General features: G+C 45.8%; 1 protein-coding gene across 3 annotated transcripts; it reads left to right on the plus strand.

Moving 5' to 3' along the window:
- Nucleotides 1-7,511: 7,511 nt before the first annotated feature.
- Nucleotides 7,512-11,181, plus strand: LOC147272153 (uncharacterized). Of its 3 annotated transcripts, none has more exons than XM_086203946.1 (7): nucleotides 7,512-7,679; nucleotides 9,379-9,487; nucleotides 9,568-9,638; nucleotides 9,748-9,834; nucleotides 9,924-10,003; nucleotides 10,124-10,270; nucleotides 10,449-11,181. In XM_086203946.1, exons 1-6 carry the CDS (start codon nucleotides 7,596-7,598, stop codon nucleotides 10,167-10,169), a joined length of 477 nt encoding a protein of 158 aa, XP_086060072.1. In that variant the 5' UTR covers nucleotides 7,512-7,595; the 3' UTR covers nucleotides 10,170-10,270; nucleotides 10,449-11,181. The 3 variants fall into 3 exon arrangements, with proteins under 3 accessions (XP_086060072.1, XP_086060063.1, XP_086060079.1); XM_086203937.1 differs by having other exon boundaries at nucleotides 7,513-7,679; nucleotides 10,381-11,181; XM_086203953.1 differs by lacking the exon at nucleotides 7,512-7,679 and adding an exon at nucleotides 7,690-7,796 and having other exon boundaries at nucleotides 10,381-11,181.
- The last annotated feature ends 12,581 nt before the right edge of the window (nucleotides 11,182-23,762 follow it).

A 23,762-nucleotide genomic window follows, 5' to 3' on the forward strand; every position in this document is an offset into this window, starting at 1 on the left:
ACAGGTCAAGAGGTCAAATGATTCCCTGTTTAAAACAGCTCTTCCATCACATGGATGTGCATCCCAACAGTCAGAGCTCACAGATGCTCCTATTCCCTCCAGTGGGAGGCGCTGCGAGTGACTGATGAGGGTCAGGGGGGGTCAGGCTAGTCCAGATAGTGGGTCTGTATGAGGTTGTTAGGGAGGGATAAGGTAGTGGCAGAGTTCAGGCTGTAGTTGTGCTCCAACAGTTGAGACAGGGCAGGACAAAAAATGACCTCCTGATGGCGTTAGGAGTGATTCTTACAAGAACCAATCAATAAAAGTGGGTGGTGACCTGCTCATGTGATGCTTGTGTTGATGATTACTGGGTCTCCTCCATGCTCATTTATCATGAATGAATCCCTCTGAGTAAAACACCTGATGACTCCTGAGTTGTTTCACAAATGTGTGCGTGTGCGTGTGTGTGTGTGCGTGTGCGTGTGCGTGTGTGTGTGTGTGTGTGTGTGTGTGTGCAATAACTACGAGTTGTCTATGTATAAATCAAATAATTATTCATCAGTTGGATACATTGACAGTGGAAGTTCAGGTTTCCTGTAATTCAGTTTGCAGACAACACAGAAAACTGCCCCTGACCCCTCCCCTCATTCTGGAGGCTTTAACATGAAAATGAAAATGCTGACAGACACAAATGCAAATCAGAGTATTTGACCAGAGGTGACATATTTTTTAATGCTTTTCTTGTTCTATTTGTTATATATGTTCTGTATGGTTATATTTGTTATGGTTGTTATGGAGTTGATGGTTATTATCTCTGTTTCTTGTGTCTTTGTCTTTGTTGTCCTCCCCTTCGTCCGTCCTGGATTTTTGACCTTGGTTGCAGGAAGCCTGTGACCTCAACTCCTTTTTCTGTGTTGCTGAACGTAGAGCCTTGCTTCATTGTGCTCGCTAAAGTGTGATCCTCCCTGCTAATTCCTTATTTCATTGACTAATTACCCACCAAAAATAAATACCTACTTGCTTTATTTGGCTGAAGTTTAAAAGACCATCATTCTGGTAGCAACAGTCTTTCTGCCTTGTAAACACGCTAAGCTAACGATGGCTTCTCCCTCTTGTTCTCCTCTCTCCTGCTCAGAGTGCCACATGTTTTGTTCCTCCTCTGCCTCCTTTAGTGATACTGGTAAGTGTGTTAAATGTAGTTTTTTGTTGTGTTGGAGGTGAGGCTTAGCCATGTTGAATTGGACCTGCAGCGGCTCTGCACCAAAAGCTGCAAGAGCTAGCCAGCCCTCACTAGCTGGTGCAGACCACCTTAGCTTAGCTCCTAGCTTAGGCCCAACTAGCGCTCCCCCAGCAGCTCCCAAGCATCTGGGAGAGCGCCAAGAAAAGTTGGGCCTAAGCTAGGATGTGCTTGCTCATGAAGAATTGTTGGGTGTAAATTCATTTAAGGAGTGTGGAACTGGACCTGTTCTACTTGTAAAGTGTAACTTTTGTTATTTGGTGATTTGCAGGGTTATGACTTGACTTCATTGCAGCTTTGACCTGAGCAGGTGTTCATCCTCATCTCAGTAACAGGGGACACTTTATCACACCAGTGGCTGACAAACATCAGCATTCATCACCCAGCAGCTCCTCTGATCAACAGAACAAGTTAAAGTATTCTGGAGAATGAGGGCATCGATCCCTCTACCTCTCACATGCTAAGCGAGCGCTCTACCATTTGAGCTAATTCCCCTGTTAAGGAGCACAGCAGATAATGCAGGTTTACCTTCATGGTTGAATGAGCGTCACCAGTTGAAGCTTCTCTGGTTGACCAATGTAATGGAGACCAAGGGTTCCATGACATAAATGATTAATTGAAGGTAGCATTTGTCTTGGTATTAACAGTTTATGTAAATTATAGGCACACACACATGTTAATGGTCAGGTTTATTGAATCAGCAAACATGTGAAACATTTTCTATGCCATGTGTTCCAGGGAGGGACCTGGGAAGCACAGGGGGACCGGCCATCCTACCTGTGGAAAATGAAGACCCCAGTGTCAGTCAGTGGTAATCACTGTGCAAGGCCTGGTATTTTGTGTTGATCTAGTTTGTCTCATGTAAATGTGGCAGTTTCAGTCGTCACGGTCAGTCCTCACCTCTTCCTGGTGGTTTCCTTAAAGGGGGTGGAGCCAAAAGGGGAGAGTGGCCCAAGGAAGCTCCTTAAGAACTGTAGGTGCAAACCTTTGCTCCCAGATGGGGGAGGGGGTACAATCACAGGCAAGGTTCATTGAATGATTATGTGGATGTATGATTGAGTTGGTGTAGTAGTCTGGAATCATGTATATATTTAGTCAGGTTAAGTTGTTGAGATGGTGCTGGTTTGATGTAAATATTGATTGTAGAGCATGGTTGTGGTCTCACCTCCACTCTATGGGCCATCCATCGTCATCTTCTGCTTATTCCTTACTAGTAAGGGTCGCGGGGGGGCTGGCGCCTATCCCAGCATCTATGGGCGAGAGGCGGGGTTCACCCTGGACAGGTCGCCAGTCCATCGCAGGGCCAACACACAGAGACAAACAACCATTCACACTCACACCTACGGTCAATTTAGAGAATCCAATCAGCCTCGTCCTCAAATTACATGTCTTTGGACAGTGGGAGGAAGCCGGAGTACCTGGAGAGAACCCACGCAGGAACAGGGAGAACATGCAAACTCCACACAGAAAGATCCCACGCCCGAGCCGGGACCTTCTTGCTGTGAGGGCACAGTGCTGACCACTGCACCACCATGCAGCCCCGCTATGGGCTGGTCTGTCTAATTTCCTGCAGCCAGGAGGGGATAAAAGGCAGTCAGGGGTTTTTAATGTAAGTTGATGGTGTCTCATGCAATCTCATTCAATACTCCAGTGGTGGTTTTAGTGAAGAAAAACATGGGTTAGTCAGTAGGACTCTGTGTGTGTGTGTGTGTGTGTGTGTGTGTGTGTGTGTGTGTGTGTGTGTGTTTCCATGCAGACTTTTCCTTGTGACAACCGATTTGATTTGGAAACCATCTCATCTAAATCTCCTCTCCAAAAACCCTCTTCTGCAACTTTGTACCCAAGTTGTCTCCTCATCAGGCACCACAGTATCCAGTAGGTTCAGTTAAAACAGTCATCAGTGATTAATGTTCATGTTCAATGATGAGGTTTTGATTTATTCTTCCAGAATCATCTGAAGAAACCCTCCTCAACACAGTGAAGCCTTCATCTGACAGGAGGAGTTTCTTTTCCCAGTGATTCCACTGGTAAAGTGAAAAGCTTCGTTCATCAGACTGGTCTGATAGGATCAACTACTGGTTGCTCTGGATTGGAAACAGCAAAAATGTCAAGAAACATTAGCCAGATCAAAGCCAAGATTAAAGCAAGAGCCTCCAGATCAAAGTCAGAATCGATGATGATGTCATCAGGGGGCTTTGATAGTGTATTTATTTGTAGCTAGAATTCTGTCTTTGATCTCAGGAGGACATGAAAGAAACCCAATTGAGGAAAGTAGAGGAGAACATTCAGCTTCATTCGAAACACTTGAACTGTTCAACAGTAGAATTTGTTTGAAACAGTTTACAACACAGAGAGTTTTGTATGCTTTCACCATGACAGTCAGACTCTCCTCTGTCCTTCATGGTCCCTCAAATGTGCAGTGTGGACCTCACACACTGAATTTAGCCTGAAAACTCTTCATGAAAAGCAGGAGACTCAGAGTCTCTGTGGCGCAATCGGTCAGCGCGCTCGGCTGTTAACAGAGAGGCTGGTGGTTCGAGCCCACCCAGGGACGATGAACAGGCTCTACTGGTGCTTAGGAGTCGCTGCGTTAATGATCTGAATGTGGACGGACAGACTGACCCTCCACAGCAGACTCATGTGACAAATTTGACAAATCCTCATGAACCTCTTTTTAACAGACACACATTTCCAAAGGTACTGGTTCATTTTATTTTTCTTCTTCTAGCAGAGGATGGTTTTGATCCATCGACCTCTGGGTTCTGGGCCCAGCACGCTTCCTCTGCTCCACTCTGCTCTACCATTGACTGAACAGTCCTTGTTTTAGGACAGCCTTATCTGTCTTTGTCTCTGCCCTGCTCTCCTGCTCTCTTTCCCCACAACCAGTCAAAGCAGAAGGCCGTCCCCACTGATCCTGGATCTGCTCGAAGTTCCTGCCTGTTAAAAGGAAGGTTTTCATCACCACTGTTGCAGGATGTGCTGCTGATGGAGAATTGTTGGGTGGAGGTTCATTGAAGGAGTTTGGTGCTGGACCTGCTCTACTAGTGAAGAGTCATGAGAGAACTTTGGTTGTGACTTGACTTGACTTGACACACACACACACACACACACACACACACACACACACACACACACACACACACACACACACACACACACAATCCTAAACAGGATAAGTGGAAGAAAATGGATGGATGGATGTTTCCCAATGTGGCTCTGCAGCAGGAGGTCTTGTAGAAACAGGGACTGACCTGACACCAGCTCCCTCTGGAACAATGGTTCATTCATTCATCGGTGCCAGGAGGCCTAAAAACACACAAAACACCAATTCAATCCAGGAAAATCAAAATCCCAACAAACTAAAATCCTGTTGAAGCAGGAAGTTCTAGTTGAACTCTCATCCACGTCACATGACCAAGAAAACCTCCTCTTTCATTCAGACCAGAACAGACAAACATAGAAACATTGACACGACAGGTGGGCACCGTCAACTTAAAGCACGTTAAAATGGCAAAATATGAGGCCATGCATGCATTTATTATGCAAAATATTTGATACTTTGTTGATAATAAGGATTCCAAGAAACTTTCTGAAACCAGGCCGACCTGTGCCGTGTGCTAGCCTATGGAAACAAACAGACCCAGGATCAGATATAGAGGTTCAGGTTCTGGATGGTTCTGGTTGGTTCCTGCAGTAATTGAAGCAGTTAAAGGCATATATATCCAAGTGTGTGTGTGTGTGTGTGTGTGTGTGTGTGTGTGTGTGTGTGTGTGTGTGTGTGTGTGTGTGTGTGCGCATGCATATGTACCGTAAATGACCAATTAGTAGCCCGGGCGTTTAAAAGAGACCAGGGGCCCGTTTCACAAAGCAGGTTTAGAGTGCTGCTCAGTAAAGTTGCCATGACTTGAGATTCTATTCCTGCTGGGTCCAAAAACACCAAGAATAATATCCACCACCTTCTGAACGGGGCCTGGCCCGTCTCCTGCATCAGGGGCCGCCGCAGTCAGCTGTTCAACAGCTGTTCGCCGCAACACTCAATGAGACAAAGACATAGAAGCTCAAGCTCCTGTTGAGGAGGCTCTGATCCTATAGTGGTCAGTACTCTGTGTTGTGGCTGCAGCAACCCTGGTTCAAATCTGGGTCACGGCAGCATGAGACTAATTTCTTTGTAAATTTAGTCTGCTACTTTGATGGCTCTGCCTGCTAAAAGGTCCAGACCCAAAAGTAGACTCAGGTATCAGTTTCTTCTCAATGCTAACGTCTGCTAGCTTAGTCTGCTACTTTGATGGCTCTGCCTGCTAAAAGGTCCAGACCCAAAAGTAGACTCAGGTATCAGTTTCTTCTCAATGCTAACGTCTGCTAGCTTAGTCTGCTACTTTGATGGCTCTGCCTGCTCAAAGGTCCAGACCCCTGGATGTGGTGGTTCCTACCTGAACGTAGATTCTGTCAGCTCATGTTGTTAAATCAACTCACCAGGAACACCAGTAGATTTCAATGGACTGACAATGAGTCTCATTGAATGGTAAACATGTCAAATATGAAGTCATCACCTGAGGAGGTCTGCTGCTGGAATGAAGCTCCAGATATTCACAAGATATTCTAGATCTTAAAATAAAGCATTTTTATATTTGATTTATTGTTCATCAGCCTGCTTCACATTGTTTGATTTTATGTGTTGTATATAAATACAACTTTGATCGTCCCTCAGGATGTAGAATGATGTCAAAAAGTCTTCTCTCAGCTCTCCTTTCCTCTGAACAGAGGAGTCTCTGCTGAGGTCGTCCCTGTCAGAGTTCTGACGTCTGTTGGGATGCACCGAGAGACTCAGGCAGACAGAAGATGAGGGCAAGTGAAGTCACCTGAAAATGAGAGGGGAGGTTCAACGTCAAACTGAAACAGGAAGAACAGGACACAAATGTGATATCAAAATAAAAGACAGACTCTGAGACATGACCCCCCAGTTCCTGCTGCTTCCAGCTCTTTCTATCGAGCCCCTCCTACAGTGGTTGAGAATCATAAATGGAGACGAACACAAGGTGGCGCTGGACGCTGGTGATGTTTTAACATGTTGAAGTGAGCCCCTAACACAGGACCTGCATTAATAAAACTCTTTGAAACACTGGGAAGCTCTGCTGGATATAAATTCTCCATTCTAAAACACAGGTTCTGACCTTTAATCCCTCACCTCCAGAACTCATGGAGGAGAACTGTAATAAAGTTGTTTCTGTGGCCGTTCCCAAAGAGGTAGGAAATGATCCAACACTGTATTTAGTTCATCAATGTACTTCTTTCGTGTCAGTGATGGATCCAGGATCTCCTGCTCATGCATCCCAGGCAGAATCAGTGACTTAGCTGCAAGTCACCTTATTGGACCCTTGAACATCTGGAAGTAGTCCAATTAATAATTAATTGCTAATGAACTCAAAATGATGCTCCAGTGATGTGGTTAGAGTTGCTCCTCACAATGAAACAAAAAAGCTTACAGCACCTGGTATTCCCAGGCGGTCTCCCATCCAAGTCCGAACCAGGATTGTTAGTAGAGGATTTTATTTTAGGTCAGACAAGTTTTCTTTTGACTTCAAATTTCATGTCAAGATCTCAATCAATTAAAAGGTGGATTTTGAACAGGGATCCGGTTGAAACCAGTACTTTTGATTGATGTTCAATAAATCTAATAAAAAAATAAAAAAATAATTCTAAATAAATTAATAAATTCAAAAATAAATAATTCTAAATCAATCTGAGCAAATATTTTCTCCTGGGGTATCTCGCCAGTAGAGGGCAGCAAGAGACAGGTTTCTAGGTTTGTTCTCTTGTCTGAACAGACGTTTCAGTGAATGTTTGGTGATTCAAAAATGTTCCTGAAGGAGTGGAAAACCCACATCAAGCCTGAATGAGCCGGTCTCTGATGATGGTATCAAAAGGACAGGACTGTGGTGCTGAGCGGTCCATTCAAATGTATTTGTCTTCATTTAGCTGTATTGTTCCATCGACTCACTTTAGGTGGTTATTCTACTAAATTCAGGGTAGAATCAGTAGAATCACACAATAAAGCGAGGATATCAAAGTAAACACTGACTTGCAGACGCCCTCAAACCTCCCACACATTGAGTTGAGTCCAGAGTTTTAAGTTGCACTTTTAAAGTCGTCCAGCAGATGGTGCTGTTCAGAATCTGAGCCTCTCTGATGTTAAGCCCCGCCCACTCCGCGGGTATCATTCATATGTTGAATTTCTCATCATTCCTTTGATGCGTCTGCGTTCGAAATCGAGAGTATAAGACCCGGAAGTGACGCAGCATTCCTCAGTCGGCCGTTGCTGGCGGCAGTGACAACCAAACTCTGTCCTCAGCACCGGTCTGCACTTAATTTTGGACGATTAATGGCTTTTTCCTGCACTGATTTCCGTCTGAGGACCAATCAGAATGTGTCTCTGCTCCAATACAAGGCGGGAGAGCGCGTCCAGGTGAGTCGACCGCAAATGTAGGAGCTTGAACCTTTGAAGGTGACGCAACAATTCGGACAACCTTTAGCCATGGGACTGCTAGCAAGTTATAGTTCAAGAACTGTCAATGAAATGAAGGTGGAGGAAAACACTGCATTGTTTCAGGGGAAAATATACGATTATTAGTCAGTTAAAGTTATGCTAACCTGCGCTAAGCTAACCTATGTGAACAATTATGCTAACCTGCGCTAATCTAACCTATGTGAACAATTATGCTAACCTGCGCTAATCTAACCTATGTGAACAATTATGATAACCTGCGCTAATCTAACCTATGTGAACAATTATGCTAACCTGCGTTAATCTAACCTATGTGAACAATTATGCTAACCTGCGCTAATCTAACCTATGTGAACAATTATGTTAACCTGCGCTAATCTAACCTATGTGAACAATTATGTTAACCTGCGCTAAGCTAATCTATGTGAACAATTATGTTAACCTGCGCTAAGCTAATCTATGTGAACAATTATGTTAACCTGCGCTAAGCTAACCTATGTGAACAATTATGTTAACCTGCGCTAAGCTAATCTATGTGAACAATTATGCTAACCTGCGCTAATCTAATAGATGTGAACAATTATGTTAACCTGCGCTAAGCTAATCTATGTGAACAATTATGTTAACCTGCGCTAATCCAACCTATGTGAACAATTATGTTAACCTGCGCTAATCCAACCTATATGAACAATTATGTTAACCTGCGCTAATCCAACCTATATGAACAATTATGTTAACCTGCGCTAATCCAACCTATGTGAAACATTATGTTAACCTGCGCTAATCTAACCTATGTGAACAATTATGTTAACCTGCGCTAATCTAACCTATGTGAACAATTATGTTAACCTGCGCTAATCTAACCTATGTGAACAATTATGTTAACCTGCGCTAATCTAATCTATGTGAACAATTATGTTAACCTGCGCTAATCTAATCTATGTGAACAATTATGTTAACCTGCGCTAATCTAACCTCTGTGAACAATTATGATAACCTGCGCTAATCTAACCTATGTGAACAGTTATGATAACCTGCGCTAATCTAACCTATGTGAACAATTATGTTAACCTGCGCTAATCTAACCTATGTGAACAATTATGTTAACCTGCGCTAATCTAACCTATGTGAACAATTATGTTAACCTGCGCTAATCTAACCTATGTGAACAGTTATGATAACCTGCGCTAATCTAACCTATGTGAACAATTATGTTAACCTGCGCTAATCTAACCTATGTGAACAGTTATGATAACCTGCGCTAATCTAACCTGTGTGAACAATTATGTTAACCTGCGCTAATCTAATCTATGTGAACAATTATGTTAACCTGCGCTAATCTAACCTATGTGAACAGTTATGATAACCTGCGCTAATCTAACCTATGTGAACAATTATGTTAACCTGCGCTAATCTAACCTGTTTGAACAATTATGCTAACCTGCGCTAATCTAACCTATGTGAACAATTATGCTAACCTGCGCTAATCTAACCTGTGTGAACAATTATGCTAACCTGCGCTAATCTAACCTATGTGAACAATTATGATAACCTGCACTAATCTAACTCTGGAATACACGCCACCTGTTAAATAGCTTTTAACATAATACACCACTGAAGTCTTGGTGACTGAACTTGAAATGTCATGTTGTTTTGCTAGCCTGCTGCTGGGGACCATTTGAGGAGCCGAGGGGACACGTGGGGCCGCTGGCGACCCTCCTGCCGAGAGTCCAACTGGAGGGACGGGCGTCGTAGCGCCGACGTCACAGGTAGGAACTTTCAGCTAAAGCCTCTGTCTCACATGATCGGGACTGAACTTCAACCCCTTATTGTCTTTCTTTCCCTCCAGTCAAGCGTGGACCTGGCCACCTGTCCCCTGCTGCTTCATCCAGGGACCTGACCAAGTGTGTCAGGAAGCAGGTCAGCAGGCTGTCTGGGGTTCATGCTCTGATTACTTCAGTTGGTGACGGTTTGTTGGATCGACGAGTTGCCGAAGAGCATTTTGAAACTGTTTTTAATGGTCTTTCAGAGCCTCACCACCAGAGAGATGAGGCAGCATCTGGACAGGCTGCTGCGGGACGAGGCCAGCAACAAGCAGATCTGGGACTGGGTGCAGGTGTGTGTTTTCTGGTTGTGGGGTGACGGGACCACATCGGTCTGTTGGTCAATCATGGTGAACCTGGATTGTCCTCCTCTCTTTTTCAGGCCAACCTGGATGAAAGCCAGACCGCTTCTGTGGAGTTCCTCAGAGCTTTGATGACAACTGTGCAGGTCTGCCGTCGTCGGTACGTGGGACTCATGTGTTTTGTTTGTTTTTTTTGACTGTCCTCATATTCAGTTCTGGGTCGTGACCCTGCTGACATGGAATTGAATACTCAGAAGTTTTCCACCGGTTTATCTGCTAGTTTCAGGCGAGCACCGCAACTGTCTGGATGCAGGACGGCTGACTAAGAGAGTCAGGCTTCTCAAGAGGTTTCTGATCGATGGACCCAAACAACTTCAGGCCCTCTTGGCCCTCCAGCAGCTGATGGCAGAGATGCATCACCCCAAAAGTGAGTGTTGACCTCCTGACCTCCCTGGAGGGTGGGATGAGTCTTGTTTTGGCTCCAAAGCCCCTAAACCAGTCCATGATAAAAGCTGCCGTGTTGCGGCGTCCCCGCAGTGCTGCTCCTGACGGTCTTTGACGTCTCCTTTGAAGAAGATGTCATTTACACCGAGGTCTTCCTCAAGTGGCAGGGAAGTGACGGTGCAGAGCAGCGAGCCTTGGAATCCGTGCGTCTCTTCTTCACCTGGCTGGGATAAGTTGAAGATGATGGCCCCCCCAAGTCCTCACCGGGGCCCCAGGGGCTGCACAGGCTGCTGGAAGGAGCCGAGGACAGTTTGGCCTGAGAGGCCGGAACCACTGAGGTGAACCATGAGAACGACTGGAGCCTCTTTTCATCTTTTTAAATGCTTTTCTAATTTAAAAAAAAAATTGTAATTGATTGTGTTTTTAAATAGTTTTTGTCCTTTTTTTGTTTTTGTTAATCAAAAATTGTAACTTTATTCTCAGTTTTAATGGGTCCAGATGTCTTTCTTTCTTTTGTGCTTGTTTTTTTTTTTTTTTTGTTATGTTTGTTTTAAGGGAGTTTGTTTGAGAGAAAATAACCTTGATACCTAGAAAAAAGCTCCCGTCCACTGTCTGTCTGGCTGCTCTCAGGTTTTCTTCCAACCTCGGCCCTTCACCTGGTAGAAATCCACATGTTCTTAGATGTTCATGTTCCACATGTCGATATTTGCAGACATGCGTTAGGTTTGTGTCTGTTTAGAGATTCTTGGGGTAAATAACCGTCCCCACAGGTTTTCATCTGTCTGAATCAGTTTAAATACATCCCTCCACACTTTGATGTGTTCATCAGGTACATATCTAGATAGAAATGTGGACCACCATCAGGTACATATCTAGATAGAAATGTGGACCACCATCAGGTACATATCTAGATAGAAATGTGGACCACCATCAGGTACATATCTAGATAGAAATGTGGACCACCATCAGGGACGGATCTAGATAGAAATGTGGACCACCATCAGGTACATATCTAGATAGAAATGTGGACCACCATCAGGTACATATCTGGATAGAAATGTGGACCACCATCAGGTACATATCTAGATAGAAATGTGGACCACCATCAGGTACATATCTAGATAGAAATGTGGACCACCATCAGGGACGGCTCTAGATAGAAATGTGGACCACCATCAGGTACATATCTAGATAGAAATGTGGACCACCATCAGGTACATATCTGGATAGAAATGTGGACCACCATCAGGTACATATCTAGATAGAAATGTGGACCACCATCAGGTACATATCTGGATAGAAATGTGGACCACCATCAGGTACATATCTAGATAGAAATGTGGACCACCATCAGGTACATATCTAGATAGAAATGTGGACCACCATCAGGTACATATCTGGATAGAAATGTGGACCACCATCAGGTACATATCTAGATAGAAATGTGGACCACCATCAGGGACATATCTAGATAGAAATGTGGACCACCATCAGGGACGGATCTAGATAGAAATGTGGACCACCATCAGGTACATATCTAGATAGAAATGTGGACCACCATCAGGTACATATCTAGATAGAAATGTGGACCACCATCAGGTACATATCTGGATAGAAATGTGGACCACCATCAGGTACATATCTAGATAGAAATGTGGACCACCATCAGGTACATATCTGGATAGAAATGTGGACCACCATCAGGTACATATCTGGATAGAAATGTGGACCACTATCAGGTACATATCTAGATAGAAATGTGGACCACCATCAGGTACATATCTAGATAGAAATGTGGACCACCATCAGGGACGGATCTAGATAGAAATGTGGACCACCATCAGGGACGGATCTAGATAGAAATGTGGACCACCATCAGGTACGGATCTAGATAGAAATGTGGACCACCATCAGGTACGGATCTAGATAGATATGTGGACCACCATCAGGGACATATCTAGATAGAAATGTGGACCACCATCAGGTACGGATCTAGATAGATATGTGGACCACCATCAGGGACATATCTAGATAGAAATGTGGACCACCATCAGGGACGGATCTAGATAGAAATGTGGACCACCATCAGGTACATAGCTAGATAGATATGTAGACCACCATCAGGTACATATCTAGATAGAAATGTGGACCACCATCAGGTACATATCTAGATAGATATGTGGACCACCATCAGGTACGGATCTAGATAGAAATGTGGACCACCATCAGGGACGGATCTAGATAGAAATGTGGACCACCATCAGGTACATATCTAGATAGAAATGTGGACCACCATCAGGGACGGATCTAAAAGCTTTTTTTTAAAGGTCTCAAAGGTGACGCCAAATCCTCCAGGCAGAGACACTCAGTCAAAAGCATCATGGGATATCTGCTGACTTGGACAAAAAACCATGTTGACCAATGTCCCAAAAATCTCTACATCCAGATGTAAACTTGTTGAATGTCTTTCTAGATCTTCACCTGGTGATCATCTTTCTAGACAAATACCTGATCACCAGCTAAATACCTGAGGAACATGATGGAGGTGTGTGCGTACCTGATGATGGTCTACGTGTACAAAGATATCTACCTGATGAACAGAGAGAGACGACACTGGACACCTGAGAGAAATCTGAATAAATCTGAGCGGTGGAGGGAGATGGTGGGTGGGAGCTTTTATTGATTTGATTTTATTGTTTGTTTTTTTTCCGTTATTTTATTAATCGGATCCTGTTTTTCATGCTTTTTGATGTTGGGGTTTTGTTTTTTATTTGAAAGTTGTGATGTTCACCTCTGTTTTAACAATGTGTTTTCTTTTGACTTTTATTTATTTTTTAAAAATTGTGATTGTAGATTTTAATGTGTATTTTTTTGTCTATCTACATATATATCTATATCTATTATATGGATATATCTATATATATATATATATAGATATATCCATATGTATAGATTTATATCTACTCCTCCTGGAACCGTCACCTTATCCTGGTGGAGGAGTTTGAGTGCCCTCATGACCCTAGGAGCTGTGCTGTCTGGTGCATTTTGCCCCTGGTAGGGTCTCCCAAGGCAGACTGGTTCTTGGTGAAGGGCCTGACAAAGAATGGTTCAAAAGACCTACAGGAAGAGGGCCAAGAGACTGAGTACCTGGCCCTGAGGGTTACCCCCCCCCCCCCCCGGGGTAGTGGCCCATGGGCGAGCTCCTGGTGGCCATGCCCTTGCCCATGGGGTGGGGCTGTGCCCAGCCCGAGCTGCATACATGGTCTCGTCCCCCCATGGGCCCACCACCTGCAGGAGGACCCGGAAGAGTCTGGTGCAGTGTGGATCGGGCAGCAGACCAAGGTGGGGGCCTTGGTGGTCTGATCCCTGGTGATGGAAGCTGGCTTTTGGGACATGGAATGTCACCTCTCTGGTGGGTAAGGAGCTGGAGGTGGTGGAGGAGGTGGAGCGTTCCTGGCTAGACAGTCGGCCTCACCTCCACACGTTGCTCCGGCTCCTGAACCCAAGTCCTTGAGAGGCGTTGGACTCTCCTTTGCTCAGGGTGAGAGGGTCGGGGTGGGCTTTCTGATAGCCCCCAGACTCTGCCTGTACATTGGGGTTCACCCCAGTGGACGAAAGGGTTGCTTCCCTGCCCTTTGGGGTCGGGAAGGGGGTCCTGACTCTTGTCTGCAGGTGTGTGTGTGTGTGTGTGTCAAATATATACATAAGAATTAAAAATGTGTTTGGTTTTTTTTTGTTATTGCAGCCTTTGTTTTAATGTGCCTCCTTTTTCCTGTTAACTGTTTTTTGTTCTTAATTTTCTTTCTTGTAACCTCTGTTTTAATGTGTCTTTTTTTCCGTTTGTTTTTTTTGTCACTGAAAATTGATGATCTTAATGAAATGTTTTGTGTTCATTGAATTGCGAATAAAAAAATCAAATTAAAACAATGTTTGAATTTTGTTTGTTTTTTTAATCTGGGAAAATAGAAAACTGTCAAACTCCTGGACTGACAAGAACAGGTCTGGATTGTGTGCATCACTGTTTGTGTGCACTAATGTGGTGTCACGTGTTACAAAGTTGGAAGATTCCTGTCTTTTTGTCCGAGTGTTCTGGTCGTGAGAGTCGTTCAACAACCACACGTTGAGAGTTTCAAACGGATCCTAATTATCTCTCACTGAGGGAGAATCTCCCAGTTATTTTCTCCTCTCGCTCTGAACGTCCTCAACAAAATGTCACCCACTGAATTTTTGTACAAAGAATTCTGACAGGATGTGGATAAATGCTGCATTTAAATCAGATGAAGATTGTGCTGAGAGAAGAGGAACCTTTTTCTCAGGTTCTTTTTTTAATCTTAAATGATCCTCAGTTGTGGATGAAAAAGAAGCAGAATTGTTTTTTTCCAATTGAGTTCTTCCTCCGGAGGGTCTTGCCAGTAGAGGGCAGCAGCTGGTCGCTTAACTAAAATAAAGCAGAAGAAGACGCCGGCGCTCGCCAATCACACGGCTTCACCGCAACATTGAATTACAACAAATGAGGGAGTCGCTATTTTCAGTCGCTCAAAAAGAAATCCTGCGGCACTGAAAAGAATCATAAACACTCCCGGACATAGTGATGGTCGATGAGGCGTCATGAAGCGTGTCGACACAATGACACTGTGTTGATTCTGTGTCACTGAATACTGACACCTGCTGGACTTAAAAATCCCTGCAGGCAACCTGAACTGACGCTGATTTGATGACTGAGGATCAGGCCTCCTCAACAGCAGCTTGAGCTTCTGTGTCTTTGTCTCACTGAGAGATCAAAGACAATTTGTGTGCTCAAAGAAATCATTGAGAAATCAAGGTGAGATCAAAGAAAGAATTCTAAGATCAAACACAGAACTCTTAGATCAAAGAAAGACTTCTAAGATCAAACAGAACTCTGAGATCAAAGAAAGAATTCTAAGATCAAACACAGAACTCAAGATTCAAAGATTCAAGATTAAAGTGTTTGTTGTCATGTGTACAGTATAGAAACATGTTTCCCTGAACAATGAAATTCTTACTTTGCTGCCCACAGAATTCCTAACATCAGGAACATAAAAAGAAATTTAAATTTACAATAAACAGTGACAGTAGAGAAGTGAGGAAACAGTGCAATTAAACAGTGCTGTGCAAAATATTTGAGTATTGCAAAAACAAGAATTGTTGATGCAGGCAGAGGTCAAGTAGGGTCCTGAGGTGGTTTTGTTAGGAGGTCAGGAGTCTGATTGCAGAGGGAAAGAAAGAGTTCTTTAGTCCTGTTGTTCTACATTTCACACTTGTGTCCCTCCAGCCTGAGGGTAGAAGTGTGAACAGACGTGTTGGGGTGGGTCCTTCAAGATGGAGGCAGCTCTGCTGTGGACTGCAGTGGTCGATGCTCTGCAGGGAGGGCGGTAGAGTCCTGGTGGTCTCCTCAGCAGTCTCCGCCAGCCTGTGCAGGGGGGGCAGTGGAGTCCTGGTGGTCTCCTCAGCAGTCTCCACCACTCTCTGCAGGGGGGGCAGTGGAGTCCTGGTGGTCTCCTCAGCAGTCTGCGCCACTCTCTGCAGGGGGGGCAGTGGAGTCCTGGTGGACTCCTCAGCAGTCTCCGCCACTCTCTGCAGGGAGGGCAGTGGAGTCCTGGTGGTCTCCTCAGCAGTCTGCGCCACTCTCTGCAGGGGGGGCAGTGGAGTCCTGGTGGTCTCCTCAGCAGTCTGCGCCACTCTCTGCAGGGGGGGCAGTGGAGTCCTGGTGGTCTCCTCAGCAGTCTCCACCACTCTCTGCAGGGAGGGCAGTGGAGTTCTGGTGGTCTCCTCAGCAGTCTCCACCACTCTCTGCAGGGAGGGCAGTGGAGTCCTGGTGGTCTCCTCAGCAGTCTCCACCACTCTCTGCAGGGGGGCAGTGGAGTCCTGGTGGTCTCCTCAGCAGTCTGCGCCACTCTCTGCAGGGGGGGCAGTGGAGTCCTGGTGGTCTCCTCAGCAGTCTCCACCACTCTCTGCAGGGAGGGCAGTGGAGTTCTGGTGGTCTCCTCAGCAGTCTCCACCACTCTGCAGGGGGGGGCAGTGGAGTCCTGGTGGTCTCCTCAGCAGTCTCCACCACTCTCTGCAGGTGTTTGTGGTCCACAGCAGCAGCACTGCCGTACCACACTGTGATGCAGCTGCTCAGATGCTCTCAACGATGCAGCTGCAGAAGTTGCTGATGCTCTTAGGTGACATGCCAGATTTCCTCAGCCTCCTCAGGAAGTCCAGCCGCTGTTGTGCTTTCTTCACCTGCTGTGTGGAGTTTAGTGTCCAGGTGAGGTCCTCGCTGATGTGGACGCCCAGGTACTTGAAGCTGCTCACCCTCTCCTCTTCAAGCTCCTGGATGAACAGTGGCCCCTGAGGTCTCCTCTCCTTCCTCATGTCCACAATCATCTTCTTAGTCTTGACTTGTCAGAGCACAAAATAAACCACTGAAACTGATAGGGAAGCACCAGACAGGCTTGTGTGAAGGATGTCAGGAGGAGGAGTCGGTGGAGCAGGGATTTCTGAGGTGGAGAAGGGATGAGAAGCAGAGAAAGTCAGGAGGAAGAAGCTGAAGGACTCAGGGGTGCAGGAGTTTACACCAAAAAGATTCCTGAGTCTGGGTGAGAGCCCAGGTTAGGGTGCTGAGAGCTTTCTGGAGGGAGACTGGTGGTCATGAGAGAACTGAATGGATGGAGGGGGGGGGGTAGAAGAACAGGGAGGCAGTAGGAGACACAGGAGTGGGATAAGGAGTTTAATGATAGACGTGATGGTAGAATATTGTAGTAGATCTGGTTAGGATAGGAAGACTGGAAGTTACTGTGTGGTCCACACTCCGGATCAGAAGGTGGCGGTAATGCACCAATAAGCTGGATGACAACCAAAGAAGAAGAAAAAGGAGAAGAAGAAGAAGAAGAAGAAAAAGAAGAAAGCGGGAGGTTTTCAAACAACAAGGAAAGAAGGAGAAGTCCGCGAACCCCCGGCCTCGGTCTTTGTCTCCTGAAGGCTGAGTGGCGCCGGTAGAACCTCAACATGTGCGCCGCGCAGCTGCTGCGGGTGTCGGTCCAGGAGCGGATCCTCGCCGCCGCTGAAGACTTCCTGCTGCAGCTGGGAGAAGGAGACTCAGCGGCTGGAGTCCCGGTGCTGAGAGCGCTGCTCACCGAGCGGCTGGCGGCGGCCGCGGAGCAGATCGTGGCTCTGCTGGAGGAAACCGTGGCGGAGTACGAGCGGGAGAACCGCCGGCAGAGGTTGCTGCTCGATGCCGTGCTGAAGCCCCGAGTCAGGCTGGACAGAGCAGGTGAGTCCCCCGGACCTGCTGGGCCCCTCATTCAGCCAGGAAGTGGAGCTGCAGCAGGGCCGGTTCTAGACAGGCATTTGTAAGGGGGCAGACAGGAATGTGAAGGGGGCACATGGTGGCCACTGAGGCGGGAAAGGGTGTGGTGGTGTTGGGGGGGGGGGGTAGGTGGTTCTCTGGATCACTGTTGTTGTCATGTAATTGGATTGCACTTTGTCAGACCTTCACCCTCAGACCGGTTAAACCTGGTCCCACATGAAGGCTAAAGCCCAGTTCACTCCAAGATTTTAGGCGTCAGTCACTTCCCTCCCCATCAGGCTGAGGCATCAATGACCACCACACTACAGTAATGAGGGTGAACAGATCCAGGACAGCAGACATGGGAGCTCTGGCAGTGGGGGAGTGACGCAGAGCCAACAACTACAATGAGGAGGGGCATGGATTCTATGAAGGGTTCACCACATCCTTGGACACAGGATTCTTGGCTCCATGGTAGCGCACAAAGGACCTGGAGGGCTGCGTTCTGCTCCACCTCCATGTTTACAATGAAAGGGGCGTGCGCTGCGTCCAAGAGTTTCCTGGTCAGCTGTGCAGTTGGCCACGCCTTCTGACGGGGAAAATCATGTAGTCTGAACACTCCTGTGCGCCAACAAATCTTGTGGTGTGAACAGCAGCCTGATTGAGCGTCGATGGTGTGAACAGCAGGGCCTGTCGCTAACAAAAAGTAGCGTAGTTTGAACAGGGCTTGAGCTTCTGCTGGTGGAACTCTGAGGGTCCCTGAGGCCCCAAACCCCTGACCAGGAGGAGGTGGCAGTCCCTCTGGGCCAAATTAAAAAAGAAAACTACAAAAACATTTCTGGTTCCAATTCTGAGATCAACTTACAAAATAAAGTCAGACTCAATAAGAGCTCTCAATGTAGCCGATATTTACCAAACTGAAGGGTTGGCGTTGTGTTAAACCTCTTGTTTGTCTTCTTGTCCTGTTCTCAGCTTCTTGTTTGGAGCCCCTGAACAGCTCCACTCTCCTTTCTCACCAATCCACTCCTCAACAACAGCCTCCTGTTTCCCTTTGCAAACTCTAACAAACCTCCATATCCAAGTCATGTGTTCTGGACTTCTCATGGCCCAAGTTGACCAAAGTCCTCTTTCTTTGATGGAACGTGGTTTGATGGTAGGGGGTTCAGATCTGTGACAAAGCAGAGAAGGAACTCTCCCAAGATGCTGAGACGCATCAATGACACGGAGGAATGAATGGACAAAACCATTCAGCAGAGGGGACCAGTGACCTTTGACCTGGGTGACCCAACGTTGATCCAAGCATCTGAAGCCAGCGTTTCTGTTCCCAGTTTGCTGACTGGTCCTCAGTAGCAGGACGTCTCTTTTATTGAGTTGATTTCTGTTTCTGTCTGTTGCTCCGCTGTTTCAGAGTCAAATGAAGAGATTTCTGATGTTGCTGTTTGTGTCCTGCAGATGTGGAGCAGCTGCTGGTGATTAAAGAAGAGGTTCCCCCTGAGCTGCAGGACCCAGAGCCCCCCCACATTAAAGAGGAGTGGGAGGAGCTCTGGACCAGTGAGGAGGGAGGGCAGCTTCAAGGGCAGCAGGAGGCTGATATCACCACGTTCCCCTTCACTCTGGTCCCTGTGAAGAGTGAAGGGAACGAAGAGAAACCTCAGTTCCCACAGCTTCATCAGAGTCTAACTGAGGAGAACTTGAAAGAAGAGTCTCTGAGCAGCAGCCCAGTTCATCCTCTGAAAACAGAAGCTGATGGAGAAGAGAGTGGAGGACCAGAACCTGAACCAGCCAGCAAGGTAGATCCAGATCCACTTGTACAACCCCAGACTGACGACCAGATGTCAGACTCTTCTGAAGCTGAGCCTGAAGTCAGTGAGGATGATTGGGTCAGACCTGATAACACGGCCACCTCTGAGCACAAGGAACCCTTTGGTTCAAGGAGGAATTTGCTTCAGAAATTGAGCCCAGGACAGGAAGTGACTCATTGCAGCTCACTGATAAGACACATGAGAACGCACACTGGGGAGAAACCATTTCCCTGCTCAGTGTGTGGCACAAGATTTTCAGAAAATGGATGTCTAAAAAAGCACATGAGAACTCACACAGGGGAGAAGCCATTCCCCTGCTCAGTTTGTGGCAAAAGATGGTCAGACAAGGGAAATCTGAAAAAACACATAAGAACGCACCCCGGGGAGAAACCATTTTTCCAAACATGGCACTGAAGCTGTGACAAAAGAGTGGGAGAAGCAGGTTGAAAGTCAAATAATGAATGTATTTAACTATTAAAACACAACAGTAATTCAAAAATGGGCCCAGGTGCTTCCAACTCGGAGGACTGATCAGCTCCCCACCCTCCACATACCTGCTGCAACACCAGAAACATCATGAAAAACATGAGATTCTGTGTGACTTTTCTGTTAAACCTGTGTTGGGAGCTAATTTGCGGTATGCACCCAAAATTGGTTACATTTAGATGCTGCAAAAATACATCCCTGAAATTCTTCAAAATAATTAATAACACAAGAACACACATTAGGTTTGTTTTGCACTGGAATTGTCCTTGAAGAGCTTCACAAGTGGGGAGAAGGATTTTAAACTCCACGCTGGATTTTACTGGAGGCCAGTGCAGCGAAGTTAAGACTTGGGGGTCTTGCTTCTTAGTTCCTGTCAATTTGCATGCAGCTGCATTGTGGACCAGCTGCAGAGTCTTCAAACACTTGTTAGTACAGCCTGATAATAAAGAGTCACAATAGAGCAGTGACATCACTAGATAATGTGTCTCGAAGGGTTTGGGGCCAAGCACAGGAACTTCTGTCTTATCAGAGTTGAACAGTGAAAAGTTATAAGTCATCCAGGCCTTCATGTCTGGAATGCATGCTTGTAGTTTAGACAACTGTTGGCCTTCATCCAGCTTTATTGAGAAATAAACTGGGTATCATTTGTGTAACAGTGGAAATGTATGGAGTGTTTTTGAATAAAATGACCTAAAGGAAGCATATATAAAATGAAGAGTATCGGCCCCAGCACTGAACCTTGAGGAACACCATGTTTAAATTTTGGTTAGATCTAAGATTTATCATAAATGAGTACAAACTCTAATCGACTCACAGAGGGAAAGACTTCATCCAGCAGCCTGGAAGGTCTTGAATCTAAGAGACAGGTTGAAGGTTTTGATGAGGTCATCATTGAATGAAGTTCTGGACTGTTAATTTGATAAAAGTGGTCTAAAGAAACATCTGGTTCAACAGCAGTTTCTGTGTTGACTGAGTTTACAGGTAAATTAGAATCTCTTGAGGACAGGAGCTGATTAATTTGATCCTAATAGTTCCTATCTTGTCCTCAAAGAAGCTCCTAAAGTCGTCTCTACTGAGAGCTGAAGGAGTCCAGGGTCTACAGAGTCAGGACTCTGTCAGTTTAGCTCAGTGCTGGAAAGAAACCTGGACTGTTTTCTGTTCCTCTGTTAGTGATGAATAATAGGAGGCTCTGTCTCTACTGAGGACCTTCTTATCCATTTGAAGACTTGTCTGCCTCTTGTTTAGTTGCCTGGTGATGGAATTACACCACACAGCTGTTCTCTTTTGTTTATCTTCTTTTAAAGGAGCAATGGAGTCTGGAGTTGTTGGTAGTGAACCTGCAGTTTTATCTGCTATGAGGTCCACCTCCAATGACTCAATTCAGAATCAGGGATCTCTGTAGTAGGGAGACATGTTATTGAGTGTAACACAGGTGGAATGACTTCCTTCAGATGTGGTCAGACCCACCCTGAGAGTTTGGGGAGAACCCTTGAAGCCTGGGACTTCAGGTCCAACGCTGAGACCACGGCGTGATGGAGAGTTCTGATGATTCATCAGCACAATCAAACTCTGAGAACTCCTCCCTCCCTGGTTGATCTGAGTCAAAGTTCCCATGTCTGATCAACTTCCTGTCCTGATGACATCACTACTTCAGGTGAACAGTTAGCATTGCTCTGTTTGATGAAGCTGCGTTCAGGGAATGAGGAAGTTTCCCTTTGTGTCACTGCTTCTCTACTAATCTGATCTCTGATCAGTTCACCAAGAAGAGTCTGGGGTCAGGGGCTTGATGAGTAGAGCTGTTTAGTCAGGAGGAGGCTGCTCTGATTGGTTCCTGACACTGAAACAAGGCCAAAGCTCAAGTACACAGGCTCACATATTGAAGTATTCTCAGTCTTCCCACTTCAAGTATTTTCCCACTTCAAGTATTTTCTACTCTCCACACCAAGTTACCTCTTATGTTAAGTTACTAGCTGAGAGTTATGCAGGACACTTGGATGGAAACATAACCTTTTTCTCTAATCAGCACAACAATGTGGGCGTGTAGTGAATCAACACCATAACAGTAACGAGGAATGAACGCAGCAGCCATCTTGGAATCACCAGGTTTACAAGGCTTCCACTCGGTGAGAGCAACCCCTCGATGGAGGAGAAGAAGCCGGACCATCAAGAAGACCTGAAAGAAGAGAGCAGAGGCAGGAAGAGGAACCAGAGACACACAAACAGACACAACACTGCCACCTTCTGATCTGATGACATCATATTTGGAGGCCAAGCCTCACAATAAAAGAAGCATTTTCATGGGAATGTGTTCCATCCAGGGCTTCACAATAAAAGCATTTGAAATGTTGAGTCATTTTAACAGATGTTTGTGTGTCGGCTGTCCTATGAGTCACAGCAGGTTGACAGTTTGGGGAGAAACTCTTGAAGACTGGGACTTGAGGGGCCCGTTTCACAAAGCAGGTTCATCAAACCCTGAGTTTCATCCTGATCTCTGAGTTGATCTTCCCTGAGATAGAAAACTCTGAGTTTTTGGTTTCAGAACAGCGGATTTGAATCAGTTTGATCAACTCTGAGTAGGTCCACCTGGGGTAAAGCGCGATCACAACAACTATAAAAAGCCAGCATAATGGGAGCCCCGATCCACCGAGTCACCATGGCAACGGAGAAGAGGAGAGCTTTGTTTTTCACGTCAGTGCAGTTGGAAATCTTGATGCGATCATGTGAAGCGTTCCAACACGCGTTAAAAAGAAGTGCAACACCGCTGCAGCTGCAAAAGAGAGAGAGATGGCGTGGAGGAACTTTGCTGCTCGGGTCAATGTGTGACAACAGAAAGAAGGCAGACGCCCGTAAAACAGGTGGTGGTCCAGCACCACCACCTCTAACAGAGGCACAGGAGCCAGAGTTTAGGAAGGCCAGTGGCTGAGGGATTTCATCCTTAGAACCCAACCCCCAAGACACCAGTGCCTTCATAAAATGTAATATGGCTCTCTCTCTCTATATATATATAGATATATAGAGATATATAGATAGATATATCTATATATAGATATATATATAGATATATATATAGATATGTACCCATGACTTTATTTCCCAACAGGTTCTGCTGGTGCCATTTGCCTTGAGCCACAACAGACACAGTAACTGTCAGTAAAGATTTTCTCAATGTTATTTTAAGTCACTGAAACATCTCTCCTCCAGGACGAAGAGGATGGACAAACGCTGTCTGCTGCCTTTACAGTGGGGGACCCAGAAAGGCCTGTAGAAGTCACATCTTGATACATTCCTGATTCTTCTCCCATTCATATTTCTTACCATTCTGGTGGGATATAGAGACATCAGCCTACACTGAAGTATGAAGACAGTCTTGTCCTCTTTAACAGAGCATGGCTGGGCAGGAGGGTCCCTCGACCTCCAGTGCACACACTGACACAGTGAGATGTTCAGTCAACAGATTCATGTCCAACTGTCTAATCCTCATGTTCTCAGTTACCAGTAAAGGAACTTTACAGAGTCCACCTGCTGAGAAAAATGTAAAAAAGTGACAAAGAAATGCAGTACTTGGACCGCCAGATTAGGAAAGCAGATCTGGAAACAGAACGACTGGAGCCCAAGTTAGAGGGGGGTGCATGGCTCCAGGTGAATATGTTAACTAGTGGAATGTGAACTGAACGAGCTTTTTTATTGCTAGGAAATAAAGAAGACCAAATGAAATGTGTATTGTTCCTTTATTGGACTGTGGTGGGGAGGATGATTGCTAATTAAATGCCAAAGTGATTCTGACATATGGTGTCTCTGACGGCTCTGCTGTCCTGGATAGCTGGCAGGTGGATGGGGTCGTCATCAGGCTCTTCCATTTGTAGGGCAGGGTGTTGCTCTCCTCTCATAGTGGCAAT

Source organism: Aulostomus chinensis, chromosome 1, assembly GCF_037954235.1.
Source record: "Aulostomus chinensis isolate RoL2024-O1b breed Wild chromosome 1, RoL_Achi_v1.0, whole genome shotgun sequence".
Taxonomy (NCBI): Eukaryota; Metazoa; Chordata; class Actinopteri; order Syngnathiformes; family Aulostomidae; genus Aulostomus; species Aulostomus chinensis.

What these genes read in the sequence shown, in the direction of transcription:
- LOC147272153 (XM_086203946.1), top strand. Translation starts at nt 7,596, where the DNA reads ATGGCTTTTTCCTGCACTGATTTCCGTCTGAGGACCAATCAGAATGTG. An exon ending in AGGCGGGAGAGCGCGTCCAG is followed by an intron (nt 7,680 to 9,378) that starts GTGAGTCGACCG and finishes TTGTTTTGCTAG; the next exon opens with CCTGCTGCTGGGGACCATTT. An exon ending in CCAAGTGTGTCAGGAAGCAG is followed by an intron (nt 9,639 to 9,747) that starts GTCAGCAGGCTG and finishes ATGGTCTTTCAG; the next exon opens with AGCCTCACCACCAGAGAGAT.